Consider the following 19,992-nt stretch of genomic DNA (forward strand, 5'->3'; position numbering starts at 1 on the left):
AGTGTCGAGCATCGACGGATTGCTGGTCCTTGATGTTCAAGCGGGCCAGCTGACGGGCTTGCTCTGCGTTTTCCACGAAGTTGCCTGCTTCAGGGGTTACCTCTTCATCGCCGTACGGGAGCATCGCATCCAAAATCATGCGGACCTCCCTGCCATAGACGAGACGGAACGGGGTAAACTGGGTGGTTTCCTGCGTCGCTGTATTATATGCGAAGGTGACGTACGGCAAGATCTCATCCCACGTTTTATGTTCAACGTCAACGTACATCGAGATCATGTCCGCTAATGTTTTGTTGAGCCGTTCCGTTAGACCATTGGTTTGGGGATGGTACGCTGTTGTGGGTCGATGAGCTGTGTGGCTAAGCGTTAAGACGTCACGTAAGAGCCGGGCTTGAAACGCCTTGCCTCGGTCAGTAATGATGATCAATGGGGCGCCGTGTCTAAGCACGATTTCGTGCATAAAGAAGAGGGCAACTTCGGCGGCAGTACCTCGCGCAAGGGCCTTCGTTTCAGCGTAACGGGTCAAGTAGTCGGTGGCGACTACGATCCACTTGTGGCCGGACGACGAAAGAGGAAATGGCCCCAAAAGGTCCATGCCGACTTTGTCGAATGGTTTTTGTGGCGGCTCGATGCATTGAAGCAGCCCGGGAGGCTTGAGCGTCGATTTCTTCCGCCGCTGACATTGCTGGCATGTCCGGACATAACGCTTGACGTGAGCTGGGGCCAGTAATAGTTCTGCCGGATTCGGGACAAGGTGCGGGTAACACCAAGGTGGCCGGAAGTTGGTTCATCATGGCAGGCCAGGAGAACTTCATCCCGTAAATCAGACGGTATGACGAGCAGGTAAGTTGTCGGACTGGAAGTAGAGTTCTTTTTATAAAGCACCCCGCTCCGGAGACAAAACGATGATATCCCACGAGCTAGATACCGTGGTATCTCAGGGTGCCCACCTTCGAGATGTTCTATGAGCAGACGCAGCTCGGCGTCGGCACGCTGTCTGGAGACGAGCTCAGACGTGCTGACGGCTCCAAGGAAGCTGTCGTCGTCGATGGTGTCTTGTGGAGGAGGTTCGACGGGAGCGCGTGACAGGCTATCAGCGTCGGTGTGGTTCCGGCCGGACTTATAGGTGACGGTGAAATCGAATTCCTGCAGGCGTAATGCCCAACGGGAGAGGCGGCCGCAAGGGTCCTTTAAATTTTTTAGCCAGCACAGCGAATGGTGGTCGGTGACGACACAAAACGGTCTGCCATACAGATATGGGCGGAACTTAGCTGCTGCCCAGACTACGGCTAAGCATTCTTTTTCGGTGGTAGAGTAGTTCAACTCAGCGCGCGACAGTGCCCGGCTGGCGTAGGCAATTACTTTGTCGACACCGTCTTGCCGCTGGACGAGAACGGCGCCAAGACCGACGTTGCTCGCATCCGTATGTACCGCCGTGTCGGCATCTTCGTCGAAATGTGCTAGGATTGGCGGCGATTGGAGTCGGCGTCGTAATTCGTTGAAGGCAGTCTGCTGTTCGTTGCCCCAGGAAAATGATGTATCATCCCGGGTTAGGAGCGTCAGAGGGCTGGCAAGCTGGGCGAAGTTTCTAATAAAGCGACAATAATAGGAGCACAGGCCCAAGAAACGTCGGACTGCTTTTTTGTGAACGGGGACTGGAAAGGCAGCAACGGCAGCAAGCTTCTCTGGGTCAGCTCGGATTCCATCAGCACTAATGACGTGCCCGAGAAACTTCAATTTGGTGAATCCAAAGTGACATTTTTGTGGTTTGAGGGAGAGGTTGGCGGAACGAACGGCTTCGAGGACAGTTCTGAGACGGTGCAGATGTTCCGTGAACATTGCGGAAAAAATAATGACATCGTCAAGATAAACAAGACATGTCTGCCACTTCAGACCTGTGAGGATGGTGTCCATCATTCTTTGGAAAGTGGCAGGAGCGCAGCAGAGCCCGAAGGGGAGGACGCGAAATTCGTAGAGCCCGTCCGGTGTGATGAAGGCGGTTTTCTCACGGTCCCTCTCATCGACTTCTATCTGCCAATAACCGCTCCTGAGGTCTACCGAAGAGAAGTACTTGGCTTGGCGAAGACGGTCGAGGGAGTCATCGATACGGGGCAGCGGATACACGTCTTTCTTTGTCACACTGTTAAGTTTCCTATAGTCGACGCAGAATCGCAGTGTTCCGTCTTTCTTCTTCTCCAGGACGACAGGAGACGACCACGGGCTGCTTGACGGCTGGATGACGCCGTCCGTGAGCATCTCTTTGACCTGTGTTTGTATAGCATCTCGCTCCCGAGGGGACACACGATAGGGCTGCTGATGGATGGGTCGAGCTCCTTCAGGCGTGATGATGTGGTGTTTAACTATCGACGTTTGTCGCACCTTAGACGACGACGTGAAACACGCACGAAACTCCCGCAAGAGGTCCTGGAGTTGCCCCTTTCCGCGGATGAAAGGCCCGGATTTATGTTGACGTCGTCGAGCGCTTCTGCGTCACCTCCAGTGGTGTCCTCCTCGCAAGCAAAACATTCGGCCACTTCCTGGACATGGTCGACGTAAGTGATGGCTGTGCCATGGAATAGATGTCGATGCTCATTGCAAAAGTTGGTAATAAGGACCTCTGTCCAACCGTCATGCAGGCAGCTAAGGCCTCGTGCCACCGCAATCCCCTTAGTGAGTACGAGAGAGACATTAGGCTCGACAACCCGGAGTCCCCGATGTGGTTCATCACAGGTAACTGTAGCGAGAATGCTGGCACGTGGAGGCACCGTAACGTTATCCTCGGCGACTCGCAGGGCGGACTGAGAACCCTGGTGCGCCGGCTCTGCTGTGGCCAATTTGGTGGAAAACGTCACCAAGCGATTCGGGAGGTCTATTATAGCACCGTGCTCACGAAGAAAGTCGATGCCAAGGATGACATCGCGAGAACATTCGCGCAGAACAAGAAAAGTGGCGACGAAGGTGCAGCCGCGAACCGTAACACGGGCCGCACACATACCGAGTGGTGCGACAACATGTCCCCCCGCCGTACGTATGTCGGGGCCTTCCCACGGTGTCGTCACTTTTTTCAGGGTCGTCGCAAGCCGTCCGCCAAGGATGGAGTAATCTGCGCCCGTATCAACCAACGCGCTGTCCTTAGTGTCGACGAGAACAGGGATGTCCAAGGAGATCCGGCCTTCAGCGCGGCCTGTAGATGGTTGTGGGGAGGGACTCAGTCGGTGCGGCGGCGGAAGCTGGTCGACGACTGGGGTTGCGACGTCGGGGCGATTCGGGTGGAGAGTCGGGGCGATGCGGCGTTCTACGTCGGGGCGAGTCGGTCGTTGCGGCGGTGGAAGCTTTGCGTCGGATCGGCGTTCGGCGGCCTCGCCTCCAAAGGTCGCCGGAGCTAGTTTTCCCGATGTGGGATCGAGGAACCACGTTGTTCTGAGGCATAACGGGACCCAGAAGGCGAAGACAGGCGTGGAGAAGGCGAGCGCGACTCGCGGCGCGGAGACGGGCGGCGGGGAGGAGGCAGGGAACTACGCTGGCGGTTGACATACTCGGCGATGTCCTGAGGGTGCTCTCCGGGTCGTGGACGGGGACTGTCAAGAGCAAATCCGCGCAGACCCATTTCGCGATACGGGCACCGCCGGTAGAGATGGCCGGCTTCACCACAGTGGTAGCATAGCGGGCGTTGATCCGGAGTGCGCCAGAGATCAGTCTTTCGCGGTGGCTGGCGCCGATCAGCCCAGTAAGGGAGCGGTTGAGCAGCGTGCACCGCGTCCACTGGAGGGGAGTAAGGGGAAGGCTCAGGAAATGGGGCTGGGCGGCGCACGACGTCCGCGTACGTGACTGGCTGAACAGGGGCCGGGTACGGCGCAGGAACGGATGGGGCCGGTTGCGGCGCCGGCACGACCGCAGCGGTTTGTGCCCTGAGCGCCTGCGGAACTTCCTCGCGGATGACGCTGGTGACGGAATCGATGCGAGGGGCAAATTTTCCATGAAGGTGCTGCAGCTCCTCGCGGACCACGGAACGAATGAGTTCGCGAAGGGAGCTCGGGTTCATCCCGGGATCGTGGTCGAACCGGTCCAACGTGGACAGCGACGGCACTGGACGCAGTTGCCGGGCGTACTGATTGGCCCTCTGCTGCAGCAATTTCTCCATGTGGGCGGCGTCGGCCAGGAACTCCGCGACGGTGTTGGGTGGGTTCCGTACGAGACCGGAAAAGAGCTGGTCTTTTACGCCGCGCATCAGGTGCCGCAGCTTTTTTTCTTCACTCATGGCTGGATCGGCGCGATGGCAAAGACGCGTCACATCCTCTACGTACATTGCAACAGTCTCGTCTGGAAGTTGAATTCGAGACGTCAGGGCGCGCTCCGCGCTCTCCCGGCGGTCACTGTTGGCGTACGTAGTCAGGAGCTGACGTCGGAAGTCCGGCCACGTAGACAAGGTAGCCTCACGGTTCTCGAACCACGTGCGGGCAGAGTCTTCGAGGCTGAAATACACGTTACGCAGCTTGGTCGTGTCGTCCCAGTCGTTGAAGGTCGCAACCCGTTCATAGTGTGCCAACCAGTCCTCGGCATCCTCGAACTGGCCACCGTGAAAGGGCTTAGGTGTTCGTGGGGTCTGAAGGGTCCGATAGAGGGGCTGGTCGAAGGTACAGTCATCGTCACGGCGGGCAGTGGCGTCGCCATGAGGGGAGTGAAAGTCGAGGGTTCGCCTTCACGAGCGGCACGAGGGTTCGCCGTCACGACCTCGGGGGATGGGCCTCGGATCCTCCGGCTGGCACGATGAACAGGGGTGATCACAAGAGGCGGGCGCGTCGAGTCTTCCGCAGGAGAAGGGATCATCGGTCGCACCTCCACCAGTGTCACGACTTGAGGAGCCGTGCAGGTAGACGTCGGGGGGAACAGAAGGCTAGACGCTTTAATCAGACAGCCAGGGTCCAAAGAACAGAGCCAGAGCGCCTCGGGAGCCAACCAACACTTCGTCGTCGTCTTTTACTAAGCGTGGAGGCCGCGCGGCGCGTTCGGCACGTGGCAATATGTTCCTTTTCGACGCCTGGCGCGGGGTGCTGCCTCGCGCCCGCGTACGCTAGTCACGCGGTTAAGGTTTCAGAGTGCCACATTCCATTTCCCCGTGCCGCCAGGCTTGGAAGAAATAGGGCTGCTGCGGCTTTGTTGACAAAATCAAACACCCACATTCGCAGACCTGCCGTGGTGGCTCAGTGGTTAGGCGCTCGGCTACTGATCCGGAGCTCCCGGGTTCGAACCCGACCGCGGCGGCCACGTTTCGATGCAGGCGAAACGCTAAGGCGCCCGCGTGCAGTGCAATGTCCGTGCACGTTACAGATCACCGGGTGGTCGAAATTATTCCGGAGCCCACCACTATGGCACCTCTTTCTTCCTTTCTTCTTTCACTCCCTCCTTTATCCCTTCCCTTACGGCGCGGTTCAGGTGTCCGCTGATATGTGAGGCAGATACTGCGCCATTTCCTTTCCCCAGAAAACAATTTTTATGTACAATCGCAGGTAGTATCCATAGAGCGGCGGGATTTGAGATTCTGGGCTTTCTTCGGAGACCAGCTTACGTGTGGAAGATATTGCTTCAACGGGTTACAAAAAATTAGTTTCCTCTTTACCCTGAATGTTTGTTCACGTCATCACCGAAGCTCCAGGCAACGCAAGGAACTTTATTTTCTATTGATGTAGGAGGCCCCCACCCCCTGTGCGTAAGCCCAAGGAACGGGGGCCGGGGCCTCCGCGGTTAAAGATAGACGAAGTTACAGTGTTTCTTTGCGGCTTCCATCGCCAGGCAGATGACTTGTTGCTGTTCGGTGAGAGACATGCTTCGCAGCAAGGCCTCCCAGGCATCCAGAGTATGATCTAAGGATGTTCAGACGTACTCAGGTTGTCTCTGTATGCTCCTTAAACAGTCTAAATAGGATCCACTTGTCCGTCCGTTGTATATTCTCGAGATGTCATGATGATCTTGTTAGGGGACGTCTTCAGTATACTTTTGCTTTCATAGGAGTGCTGCGTTGAAAGCTCATGTAAGAGAAGCGAACCAGATTATGCAGAGATAAGAGGCACAGGGTGTTTACCATGCCCAGTGCCGCAGCTGTAGCTCTCTCTGGAATTACATTCTGCTGCCTGAATAGAAAGGCGAGTGGACCAAAAATCTTAACAGTGTAACCCATCAGAAGCACGCGGTACGTAAGACCAAGGCTAAAAGAAAAAAATTATTCAACCATTCAACTTTATGATGAGCCAACAGCCCAACAACAAGTACTCTTAAAAAAATGAGATATCCTCAACACATATAATTTTTTGGGTCACAATGATTTCCTTCGTTGTATCACTATAGTATACACATTTTATTAAACGTGCAGTTTTTAACTAATGAGCCGAGTGTGAGAGATTAAACTTGTTTTATCAGTTTTATTTTACAATATTGTCCTGCGATAGGATGACTGTAGGACATTTGAGGAATTTTCATCCTCGAGTCGTCCAGCAGAGAACAAATTAAGGACATCCTAATGAAGACATTTAGTCATCTATGAACGCAAAATACTCAATGACTTGTTCGGGATGAGGACGTTGTGACCATTTCAGGATGTCTGGTATTGTCTGGGTAGCTGTGTGAACTACGCAGAACTTTAATTTGTCGCTTACAATATCGACATTGTGAAGGAGGATATACACAGGGAACTATGGATGCAATTGCAGTGCTGGGAACATCTGTCTGGGCCAGCCATGAAGCTCCCAAATCCGGTGGTGTGGAGAGGAGGGTCACAACATTCAGAAACCTTATGCAGTGACGTGCGCGTACGCTCCGCCGCGCATCGCAAGTGTCCATTGAGTCGGGGCTCTTCAGTGTCGCTGTTTATGTGTTCACGAGGAAACTTGGAGGAGGAAGAACAAAAACTATTAAATAGAAGGAGTTTTTCGAGCTCATGGGGGGGGGGGGGATCCACCTTATTCCAGGGATCCACTGGCTTGAGTTGCCCCGCGGACCTGTTGGATGAGGCGACCTGCTGGCCAACCACGTTATTGCTGGTCAGCAGCGCCTCCCACCGCTCGAATGGCGTATTCTTTTGTCTGTAGATGGTTCAGTTTGGCCCCACATCCTCACGAAATGTGGAAGAGCATAGGGCGGGCCTGGCACCGGGGACATGGGTATACACGAGTCGGGGTACAATTTGTATGAGATGTAGTTTATGGAAGTTTGGACAAGTGTTGGTATCTGGCGCCAAGAGACGGCGTCTGGGGCCTATGGGTGGGGGCCTATGGGTGGGAGCGCTGAAGACGCTGAAACCCGAGATGTTCGTTGTACCTGCAAGGTAGAGGGGTAAAAGCCAGTACGGTAGGTGACCGCGCTCGGTTGATGCCTCGAGCTATAGGGCATCTGTCCTCTCGTTTCCGTCCATAGTCCCTCTTGGCCTGGGGTACAGGTGATTTTGTAGTGCTTGGTGAGGAGTGTAGTGCCCATGAGTCATCATTCCATGCGAAACATCCCAGGCCCCAAAAGCGACCGTCACCGATTTTGTTGAAAAAAATTAAGGTAATTGTCGATTATGTAAATACCGTTTTTCTAAAGTATTATCGCGGAAAATTTTCTCACGAAAGTGCCTTTCGAAGTTTTCGCGAACATGCAAGTTTCTTGCATGTAAATATTTTTAAAGCAGGTGTGAAAGGAGATTAAATAATACATTCTATTTTATATTATCGTGTAGGCATCGTTCTTTGATGGAACGCCATTAGTGCCCCGATATAAGACTGCTGCTTTTTCTCGGTACAAGAATGTAAGGGATCGATGATGCGCAGGATCATTAGGACCGGTCACCCGGTCTCAGCGCCTCACCCCTCACTCCATGTTGGAGAAACTCCATGTTAGAAACTCGCATGTTGGGAACTCTCCATGTCAATTGGGAAAACTCCATGTTGGAAACTCCATGTCGGAAACGCCACGTTTGAGAAGCTTCCTGTTGGAGAAACGCCATGTTGGAAACTCCATTTTGGAGAATCTCCATGTTGGGAAAACACCATGTTGGAGAAACTCCTTGTTAGAAACTCCATGTTATAGAAACTATTCTGGAGAACCTCCATATTGGGAAAACTACATGTTGGAGAAACTCCATATTGGAAAGTGGATATTGGAAAAACTCCATATTGGGAACTCCATGTTGGAGAAACTCCATGCTGGAGAAACCATGTTGGAAATTCCATGTTGTAGAAACTTCATTTTGGAGAAACTTCATGTTGGAGAAACTTTATGTATGTTGGAGAAACTCCATGTTGGGAACTCCATGTTATAGGAACTACATGTTGGACACTCCATGCTGGAGAAACTCCATGTTGGAGAAACCCGTTGGAGGAACTTTATGTATGTTGGAGAAACTCCATGTTGGAGAAACTCGATGTTGGAGTAACTCCATGTTGGAAACAATGTTGGAGCACGGCCGGTCTCGAGGTGGCCGTGCGCGCTCTTTTTTTCGGCTTTCGCATTCGCCGCGGAAGCAATGCGAGATTTTTTCCGGGAGTTACGCCGCCCGCCGCCGCTAGAGGCGCGACGACCCGCTCACTCCCCGCCTGCATCTGCGGCGGCGGGTGGCTTTTGCCTGGTTTCGCGCTGTAGCCCGCTGGTTCATGGTGAGCGCAGCACTGAAATCAAAGAAAACAAAATGCAGATGCTTAAGCTGCGTATCTGCAACACTGTACACATCTGCACAGATTCTTCGTCACAAACATTGCTCGATGAAAACACTTAAAATGAGGAATCACTATCCCATTCCTCAGAACTATGTCGAGCATTTGTGGTTTGAAATCCAGATGGAAATACTCTGATCACTTCCTCTCGTATATATCATGGTCCGGGATTAAATGACAAGTTAGTGCTAAGAGGAAGATAATGAACTCAGAGAACGAAAGTTTTGTGCTCGTCCCATAAAAAATGTACTATATCGCGAAAAAAATTCTCTACAACGCTTGAGCCGTAAATCCGATAGCGCTGTCGCTGGTGGCTTGAGACGATACTTGAGTCGTTGAACTGTCATATAAATTGATTGCTGGGAGGTTTATATAGTACTTAATTGGTGGTGGTGGTAGTGGTTTTATTAAAATAATAGTAAAAAGGAAGGAAAATATTTTTGCTAGCCCCGGCATCTGCCATCGATACTGAAACACCTGAGCTGGGGCAGCGGAAATAAAGGATAGCAGGCAGAATGGAGAAATGAAATGAAAGAGGTGAGGGGACAGGAAGAGAGGATAGGGGGAGAAGTAATATGTACAAACTATTTACACAATAAGAAATGTGTCCAGGTTGTGCGCGTGATTAGTTCAGTTTAGAGGAATTAAATCACACACGCGCACAGCACTGTGTTGGTTACAACTGGAGTGGGGCGTCCAGTTATTAATCGTTCAAGGTAGAACTCGCGGAGCGTTCGGTCACTGCGTGTAACTACCTGACGGAGAACAGACGGGATGTCAAGCCCCTGTGTTCGAGGAATGCACAGAGGCTCACCAAAGTTCGCTCACGAGTGCGCGCACTGCCCTGCGGCCACAATAGCGTCTTGATGGAGTCTGGTAGTATGCCCTGCGCCCTATAGGCCGCGAGCATATCGCGACGAGCATCGGCGAACGCGGCAAAGTGAAGGAGCAGGTGTTCTAGTGTTTCCACTGCACCGCATCCGTCACACACATCACTCGTCGCGATTCCGTGACACAGCCGTCGTTCCCCGGGCCACACGAAGCCAATGCGCGCGCGGAGGATCATTGCGCGTTGTGACCGTGTAAGTGTGCGACAGCCGGAGACACGGTCGATGCGTTCACCTCCCGCGATGCGTGGGTCGGGGTGCTCATGCATAGCATGAAGACGCCTCTTTTCGGCAAAAACTGGGGGTGATAGTTCAAATGATCCAAGAATATCTTATCCAATATTTCAGCACTAAGACGTTCAAATGACGCGTGCATCCTTAGAAAGATTAAAGACCTCCAGCATCCGAGTGCTTAACACTGGTCCACATCTACGGCGTCAAGGGTGCTTATACTGTAGACGACCGCCTTCTCCACTTTGATTCTCGATAACGACATTTACCATATAAGAAGTTCCTAATGATCGTCACGTCGTCATGCTGTGCATCGTTATGCATACGGCAATCGATCACCAAAGCGCCTCACTTCTAGCCGCTTCAACTATGCAGACCTCGGCGCCAGCCACGACTAAAGCGTTCTCACAAAGCAAGCTAAATAAGGTCGCGTGAAGTGGTGGTACAGTGCTTTTGTCACATGTATCTTTGGTCACATGGCCACAGGCAATAATATTAATTTGCGAACTTTGTAGGACGACGGTACTTTTTCCAATGGTGCGAGGAGGTGAGAAAGAAAATTCTCAACCCTCCCCAAAATTTACCCTTCGGAGGTGGCCTATATGACCCATTATAATGTAATGGTCAACAGAGAGGTTTGTGGCCCGAGGACCTTCGACAGTGGTATACGCGCTTTTTCCAGCGTATTTGCTTCCTTAACGTTGCTCAAGTTTAACGAGGCTAAAGTTCCGTGCACTGGTTAGGTTAACTTGAAAACCAAGGCTATACGGCAGGTGGGAGATGCCTGTATTTACGCGCCTTCCGGGCATGCTTTAAAATTCGCGCCCCTAAGAATTGTTGAGGCTCTGTCTCCGCAAGGGGAGATGTACACATACCGTGAAGTGTCAACAGGCAAAAGACAGCAACCAGGAGACCCAAAGACTGCATGCTTGTTGGACGAGAATTCTGTTGCTGCTTCTGCGGGGGGCGGGCGGCTTTGAGTACGCACTCTAGCCCTATTCGTCTTGGGATTTTTCCGAGCGGCGCCCACACATATTTTGCTGCCGTCCTCCCCCCCCCCCCCCCACCCCCTCCCCCCACTCTCCTTCCGCAACCCCGCATGCCTGCTGTCGTTGCGGCCATCAGTCAGAGCTGATTTTGCGGTTCAGGGTGAACAGAACTGGCGACACGCTACCCGTTTCGCCGAGCAATGAACCCAACGCCCGCACGCAGCTTGCAGTAAAGAACCCGCCTGCGTTTATCGGCGACCAGCTGTGGTAAAGGGGTGCAATCACTGTTTATTTTTTTTTGCATTGTTGAAATGTAGTACTTAATTACGCCGATATCGCTTTTCGCACGTCATGAAAGAACTTATTTTCACCCTCTTATACATCGCAACTTCCTTAAACGAGAGGCCTGTATCGCTATCTGAAAAGAATGCTAACTACTAATGTGCGAGCAAGTGTCAAGAAGCATTGTAATGAATTGTTCTTTGCTCGAATTAGCCAATGGCCCACGGCCTTTCCGCTTTTGTTGTCAAACGAGAGGCCACCAGATTTCTCTAGAATGACTGTAGCCGCGTGCAAGTCTCTCTTCATGTTCAAAATTCTCGTAATCGCATTAGGCGTGTTTCAAGTTCCTTGTCACATTTAAATTTTGCAAGGCCGAGAGCGACCGTCATTCTGCCCTTCGTTGACCGAGCACTTGTTTTATAGCTGCTCCGTCGAACTGCATGCTTTTTGTTTGAGGACACGAGTTAGCCACAGTAAACAACTTTCGAGTTGGATGCAAGCTTCCCTGCCGTCATTCTGGCCTGACTAACGTTAACAGAACGTAACAGAAGCAACCGTGTACAAGCTGGGTACGCTGCCCAAATATTGACGTGTACTGTGTATTGCAATTTCAGACAGTATGTATGTCCAATGAGTGATTTCAGCTACCATAAAGAGCGGCACTTGTCCACGTATATTCAACCTGCGGCGTGCCCTGAAACTGCCTAAAATATTTGGTTTAAATATCATTGTAAAAGACGTCAGGTTATGCACTTGAATGTTCAATGCCCTCTCCTGTTTTAAATTCAGGGACATTTACTAACATGTAAGCATTGTCAATGTTCATTTTTAGCTCCTTACATTGTAAGCTAAGTCAGCTGGTATAACCGCTTTGCTGTGAAGTTTAGTGGAGCTCTGTTAAGCAGCGGAAAACTTCTATTTGTGGCGCTACTTTGTTTCCTAAATGACGTATGGAATGTTCATGCTCACGGGAGGTTTATTAAAAGCAACAGATGACGAGGCTACAGATATGCAGGAGAATAATGCAAAGCTGGTAGTAATCGCCTCTCAGGTAAGTCTGCTCGCTCGTAAAGGCCGATTTTATTAAGACAGAGCGCAGTTCCTAATTTTGCTTTGCTGGCAGTTCAGGCTTGCAGTTACTGTCCTCAACTGACTTAATTTTTGCGGTGTCATCTGGGGTGGTCGGGAGACGCCGCCAAACTTCAAAATGCCTTTCCAAGAGAAGATCTTGGACGTCGCGAGCTTGCAACGTGCTCTGCTTCTGCAGCCAGGGTTGTGTTCCGTCTGTAGCCGTTCCTTTGGCGAACGGCATGACGCGTTTTCCTGGGTAGCACCATGAATTCTTGCTAATGTCGCTGTTGTGCAAAATTAAACCAGCTGCGCTTGAAATTTCAGGAGCTATATTTGCTCTGCAGAATCCGTTACTCTGAAACTTGCCATTTAAGTACTACATGCCACATGTCACTCTACACATTCGTAAAGAACCTGCCGAAAAATGAACCGTAGAAGCTGAAAGCGTTGATTTTAGCCAATTATAAGGGTATAGAACGTGTTGATGTCTGTGCTCGAAACATACGTTCCACCATACACAGTCAGGCTAAAGAAGAGAGCGCGCAGACGATAATCCGTTGTTTCAGATATCTCCCATGGCAAAGGGGCTGACTACGCAGTCTTTGCGTAAAGCGTAAGGGGCAAAATATGAAGCCTTGACGGTTACCACTGACGCGGCCCGAACTGGGAGCGAGCGCAGGTTCTCCTTCGGAGTGAACGGCGGTCGCGGCGGCGGAGCGGTGGGGCAGTGGCGACCCCACCGAGGTGCGGCGGGAGGCGGAAAGAGACCCTATTGCAAAGGCCGTAAGGAGAAAAGCGCGCTCCCCTCGAGACCGGCCTTGGTTGGAGAAACTGCATGTTGGGAACTCCAAGTTGGAGAAACTACATGCTGTAGAAACTCCTTATTGGAGAAACTCCATGTTGGGAACTCCATGTTGGAATCTCCATGTTGGAGACTTCATGTTGGAAACTCCATGATGGCGAAACTCCATGTTAGAAACTCCATGCTAGAGAAACACCATGTTGGAGAAACTCCATGTTGGAGAACCTATGTTGGGGAAGCACCATGTTGGAGCAACAACATGTTGGAGAAACCAAATGTTGGGAACTCCATGTTGGACACTCGATGTTGGAAACTCCATGTTGGAAAAAGTCCATGTTGGAAACTCCATTTGACAGAAACTCAATGTCGGAGAGATTCCATGTTGGAGAAACTCCATGCTGGAAATTCCATGTTGAAAACTCCATTTTGGAGAAACTTTGTTCGAAACTCCATGTTGGGAAACTTCATGTTGTGAACTATGTTGGATACTCCATGTTGGAGAAACTTCCTGCTGGAGAAAATATGTTGGAGAAACTCCATGTTGGAAACTCCATGTTACAGAAACGTCATGTTGGAGAAACTCCGCTGGAAAAACACCATGTTGGAAACTCAATTTTTGAAACTCCATTTTAGAAACTCTATGTTGGAGAAACTCAATGTTAGAGAAACTCCGTGTAGAAAAAACTCCATGTTGGAGAAACTCTATGTTGGAGAAACTCGCTGTTGGTGAAACTTGTGGGGTTGACTACGACCCCGCGCCGAAGTGTTGAGTGGCACTTCGCCCACATATCGCGGGTTTGGGCCAGAGCAAAGTGAGGGCATAGCCAGCGTTCGGCGTGACGCGCCTGCGCTCTCGCTCCGAAGGAAGGAAGGCGCAGTTATTATAGAGCACAAGTGTTTATTACACAGGAAGCCGCATTATACAACACTGCACTAGTCCCCAGACTTCAGTATACAACCCATAGCCCATCCGCAGCACCAGAAAGCGGGCCCGCGGAGCCGCGCGCGCAAAGCAAATACTACATACGCGCGTGACGGCACAGCCAAAAGCGATAGCATGCCGCCCGGCAAACCAATGGGTTAGATCGCGCGCGACACAACACGTGGGAGGATGGCGAATGCGCGGAGCACATCTTGACGACGCAGGTCGCACGTTAATGGCCCATCGCGTGTCGTCACTGGCAATGGCCGGCGGTGACGGAGAACCAGCCAAATCAGGCCCTCCCGAATCCGGAGCGCGTGAGCACCGCACAGGCGGGCGACAGGAATCCGGAGGCTCGGGCCTGGGCTCAAGCGTACATAATAGGTGCGCAAGGTTACACCACCCGTGCTCTTGGTCCCCCAGCAAAGGCTGGGGCACCCGGGTGGCGAAATCTAGGCACCTTTCTGCTGCCCGAGTCAGTGGCGATCTCTCCAATTCCGGCTCGCTGCGGCCTCTCGCCGAAACAACGCCCCTCAACGGTCACTCGGAGTGATCGAATGAGGACGCCAGGTCGAAGCGGGAAGAACGGATGGGAGGGGGATGTACAGCGGTCCTCGAAAGAGCTTCCCTTGGAAAGGAGGATAAGCAGCAGCCGCCCGCATTCCTCTCGCGGACACCTCATTGGGTGGGGGGGTCTCTCTAACGAGCAAGCAGCAGCAGCGTGCGCTCATTCCGATCGTTCAAGAAGCGCAATTCACACATTCCCCTCTTCTTAAATGCCCCCGTCGTTATGAATTTTGAGCTGCGGTCACTAACCACAGCACAAAACTGCATGCGCTAGCATCAATGAGCTACCAGCCTTTCGCCATGCCTCCAGCCCATAAACACACTTACACAACATCACCACAGCCTCTGCAACTACAAAACGCTAAACAAGCGGCCCTGCGCAAGTAGTGCACAAAAGCATTTTCGACATATCAATCACAAAATATTAGCACTCGAGGCTATACATTGAAGAAATATACAACGCTGCTCTCTTACATCTGCTCAAAACTAAGTTAATGCTTCCGCGCTACCACAACGGCTCGGAACACGCACCTTGAAGCGCCGGCAAGAGTTCGGCACAACTAACCGCCGGAGCCGCGATATCTCCGAAGTGAGATCCCGATGAGCAGCGACCACCTATGATCGGAACCAACTCTCCCGTCGTCGTCGAGCTGTGGCCGCGAACCTCACCACGTACCCGAGGGTGTGCAGATGGCGTCATAGCAAAGCGGCGCTATGGGCAGCCCAGTTGGAAACTGGGCTGCCCATAGAACCTCCAGGTTGGAAACTGTGTGAGAAACGCTATGTTGGAAACTCCTTGTTGGAGAAAATCCACGTTGAAAACCCCATGTCGTGAACTCCATGTTAGAAACTCCATATTGAAGAAACTTCATTTTGGAGAAACTCCAGGTTGGAAACTCCATGTTTGGATGTCCATGTTGGAAACTACATGTCGAGCAACTCCACGTTGAAAAAACCATGTTGAACAGAGAGACAGAAAAACTACTTCGTAAGTAAGTTTTAGACCTTGCAGGCTCCCTGAGCCACTGTGCGGTCCTGCACTGCATCAAGTTGGAAACTTCATGTTGGACAAACTGTATGTTTAAAAACCTCCATGTTGCAAACTCAATGTTGGCGAAACTCCATGTTTGGAACTTCATGTTGGAGAAACTTCTTGTTGGAAACTCTATGTTAAAAACTCCATGTTGAAAAAACTGCGCTGGAGAAACTCAATGTTGCAAACTATGTTGGAGCAAATCCATGTCGGAAACTCCATGTTGCAAGCTCCATGTTGAAAACTCAATGCTGGACAGACAGACAGAAAAACTATTTCGCAAGTGAGTTTTAGACCCTTCTGGGTCCCTTGGCCACTGCGCGGTCCCGCACTGCATCAAGCTGGAAATTCGTGTTGGACAAGCTCCATGTTGGGACCTTCAAGTTGGAGAAACTCTATGTTGGAAAAACTCCATGTTGGAAACTCCATGTTAGAAACCATGTTAAAAAGCTTCATGTTGAAAAAACTGCATGTTGGAGAAACTCCATGTGGTTGAAACTCCATGTTGGAGAACCTCGGTGTTGGAGAAACTCCATGTTGGAAAATCTTTGAGAACCTCCATGTTTAAACAGCATGTTGGAGAAACTCCAGGCTGTAGAAAATCTATGTTGGAGAAACTCCAGGTTGGAAACTGTTGGAGAAACTCCAGGTTGGAAACTCCTTTTTAGAAAAACTCCATGTTGAAAATTCCATGTTGGAAACACGATGTTTCAAACTTCATGTTGGAGAAACACCATGATGAAAAAGCTCCATGTTGGAGAAACTTCCTGTTGGAGAAACCTCATGTTGGTGAAACTCCATGTTGGAAACTCCACGTTGGAAACTATGTTGGAAGCTCCATGTTTGAAACTCGATGTTGGAGGAACTCCATGTTGGACAGAAAGAGAGAAAAACTATTTCGCAAGTGAGTTTTAGACACTGCTGGGTGCCTGGGCCACTGATGGTTCCGCACTGCATCAAGTTGGAAATTTCATGTTGGTCAAACTGTATGTTGGAGAAACTCCATGTTGGAAACTCTAGGTTGGAGAAACTTCATGTTGGGCACCTTATGTTGGAGAAACTCCACTTTAGAAAAACTCCATTTTGGAAACTCCATATTAAAAACTTAATGTTGAAAAAACTGCGTTAGAGAAACTCAATGTTGGAAACTGCTGGAGAAAATCCATGTTGGACACTCCTTGCTGGAGAAACTCCATGTTGAAAACTTCGTGTTGGAAACTTCATGTTGAAGAAACTCCATGTTGGAAACTCCATCTTAGAAACTCCTTGTTAAAAACTCCATGTTGAAAAACTGCATGTTGGAAAATCCTTGTTGGAGAAAATTCATGTTTAAAACTTCATGTTGGAAACTCCATGTTAGAAACTCCATATTGAAGAAACTCCATGTTAGAGAAAATCCATGTTGAAAACTCCATTTTGGAGAAACTCCATATTGGAGAAACTCCAGGTTGTAAACTCCTTGTTGGAAGCTCTATGTTGGCAACTCCATGTTGGAGAAACTCCATGTTGGACGGACAGAACAACTATTTCGCAAGTGAGTTTTAGACCCTGCTGGGTCCCTAGGCCACTGCGCAGTCCCGCACTGCATCAAGTTGGAAACTTCATGTTGGACAAACTGTATGTTGGAGAAACTCCATGTTGGAAACTCCATTTTGGAGAAACTCGATGTTGGGACCTTCATGCGGGAGAAACTCCATGTTGGAGAAACTCCATGTTGTAGATATTCCATGTTGGAGAAACTTGACGTTGAAAACTCCTTTTTGGAGAAACTCCATGTTGAAAATTCCATCTTGGAAACTCCGTGTTGAAAACTCCATGGTGGAGAAACTCCATGTTGAAAAAACTCCATGTTGAAGAATCTTCCTGTTGGAGAAACTCCGTTGGAAAAACACCATTTTGGAAACACAATGTTGGAAACTCCATGTTAAAAACTTCATGTTGAAAAAACTGCGTTGGAGAAAGTCAATGTTGGAAACTATGCTGGAGAAAATCCATGTTGGACACTCCTTGCTGGAGAAACTCCATGTTGAAAACTCCGTGTTGGAAACTTCATGTTGAAGAAACTGCATGTTGGAAAAACTCCATGTTGGAAACTCCATCTTAGAAACTCCATGTTAAAAACTCCATGTTGAAAAACTGCATGTTGGAAAATCCTTGTTGGAGAAAATCCATGTTTAAACTTCATGTTGGAAACTCCATGTTAGAAACTTCATATTGAAGAAGCTCCATGTTAGAGAAACTCCATGTTGAAAACTCCATTTTGGAGAAACTCCATATTGGAGAAACTCCAGGTTGGAAACTCCTTGTTGGAAGCTCTATGTTGGCAACTCCATGTTGGAGAAACTCCATGTTGGACAGACAGACAGAACAACTATTTCGCAAGTGAGTTTTAGACCCTGCTGGGTCCCTAGGCCACTGCGCAGTCCCGCACTGCATCAAGTTGGAAACTTCATGTTGGAGAAACTCCATGTTGGAAACTCCATTTTGGAGAAACTCGATGTTGGGACCTTCATGCGGGAGAAACTCCATGTTGGAGAAACTCCATGTTGTAGATATTCCATGTTGGAGAAACTCGATGACGGAGAAACTCGACGTTGAAAACTCCTTTTTGGAGAAACTCCATGTTGAAAATTCCATGTTGGAAACTCCGCGTTGAAAACTCCATGGTGGAGAAACTCCATGTTGAAAAAACTCCATGTTGAAGAAACTTCCTGTTGGAGAAACTCCGTTGGAAAAACACCATGTTGGAAACACAATGTTGGAAACTCCATGTTAGAAACTCCATGTTAGAAACTCAATGTTGGAGAAACTCCATGTTAGAGAAACTCCGTGTTGAAAGCACTCTATTTTAAAGAAACTCTGTGTTGGAGAAACCTCCTGTTGGAGAAACTCCATGTTGGTGAAACATGTGAGGTTGACTACGAACCCGTGCCGAAGTCCTGAGTGGCACTTCACCCACATATCGCGGGTTCGGGCCAGAACAAGGTGAGGGCATAACCAGCGTTCGGCGCGACGCGCCTGCGCTCTCGCTCCGAAGGAAGGAAGGCGCAGTTATTATAGAGCACAAGTGTTTATTACACAGGAAGCTGCATTACACAAAACTGCGTCAGTCCCCAGACTTCAGTATACAACCCATAGCCCAGCCGCAGCACCCGAAAGCGGGCCCGCGGAGCCGCGCGCGGAAAGGAAAGATGACGTACGCGCGTGACGGCATAGCCAAGGGCGATAGCATGCCGCCCGGCCAACCAATGGGTTTGATCGCGCGAGACACAACACGAGGGAGGATGGGGAATACGCGGAGCACATCTTGACGACGCAGGTCGCACGTCGATGGCCAATCGCGTGTCGTCACCGGCAACGACCGGCGATGACGGAGAACTAGTCAAACCAGTCAGACGGAGAACCAATCGGAGGCCGAGGCACCCGGGAGGCGAAATCTACACACAGTGTACAGTTGTCCCAGGGACTCATGCCGTGAGATAGCCACGCTATTTAATAATTTTATCAAGAGGGCAGGTAAGGACCCCCTCGTCATAGCCGGTGACTTCAATTCGCCCCATCAAGCATGGGGATATCACTTTAACAGCCCGAAAGGTAGGAGGATCTATGAGATCGCTAACAGAGAAGGGTTCATAATCTTAACGGATCTCCTGCAACCCACCAGAGCGGGTAATAGCGTCAGCAGAGACACCTGTCCAGATCTCACGCTTGTGAAAAACTGCCTGCAGGCCACCTGGTCTAACAATGGCGAGTCCCTGGGCAGTGATCACTTCATCGTCTCCTGCACTGTTCAGGGAATTAAATGTCGGAAACCAGTTGGCAAGGCTAAGATTGTGAACTGGGAGAAGTGGAGAGAGGAAATCGCACGTCTCCCGGACGAAGATATCACAGATATTGAGGCATGGACAGCGCTGTAGATGAAAACCGTCGCCAGGCACTCTAGCACAGCGAACACCACGGAGGAAACTCCGGCAGTTGGCCCGCACCTGTTACATCCGTGGGAAGCCAGGAGAACTCTGACAAGGAGGTGGAAAAGGCAAAAGTTAAATCGCAAGCTGAAGACCAAGATTGCAGAACTCACCAAAGAAGCGGATGACTACGCACATAACCTCGCCAACCAAAACTGGCTCAAGCTGTGTGATGAGCTCAATGGTAGAATGGGCACGGCTAAAGCATGGGGATACCTCAGATCCGTTATCGAGGCGAACTCAAACCGGAAAGAGCAAACAGACACGCTCTGTAACGCCTTGCACAGCTATAAAGGGGACAACGATGCCCTCATTGCAGAACTTGCACGGAAATTCCTCGATCTGGGATCCTCGTACCCTCTCCCTGCGTACACCAGTGCACCCAATGAAGAGATGGACCAAGACGGAACGGTTGAGGAACTGAGGGCGGAGCTTGACGTCATGCGAAAGAACACCACTCCTGGACCGGACCAGATAAACACCAAGATGCTCTTTAATATGGATGACATCTCCTTAAGAAAATTAGTGAAATACTTCAACACGCATTGCTGGAACA

General features: G+C 50.4%; 1 protein-coding gene across 1 annotated transcript in view; it reads left to right on the forward strand.

Annotated features, from left to right (window-relative positions):
• Positions 1–2,543: 2,543 nt before the first annotated feature.
• The window catches only part of LOC144109839 (uncharacterized), a 56,293-nt gene continuing 38,844 nt past the window's right edge, over positions 2,544–19,992 (forward strand). The window contains exons 1-2 of the mRNA XM_077642620.1: positions 2,544–2,552; positions 3,069–3,305. Of these exons, the coding sequence (XP_077498746.1) occupies positions 2,544–2,552; positions 3,069–3,305 (246 nt within the window). The remainder of the gene's footprint in view (positions 2,553–3,068; positions 3,306–19,992) is intronic.

This window comes from Amblyomma americanum, chromosome 11, assembly GCF_052857255.1.
Source record: "Amblyomma americanum isolate KBUSLIRL-KWMA chromosome 11, ASM5285725v1, whole genome shotgun sequence".
In the NCBI taxonomy this organism is placed as follows: domain Eukaryota; kingdom Metazoa; phylum Arthropoda; class Arachnida; order Ixodida; family Ixodidae; genus Amblyomma; species Amblyomma americanum.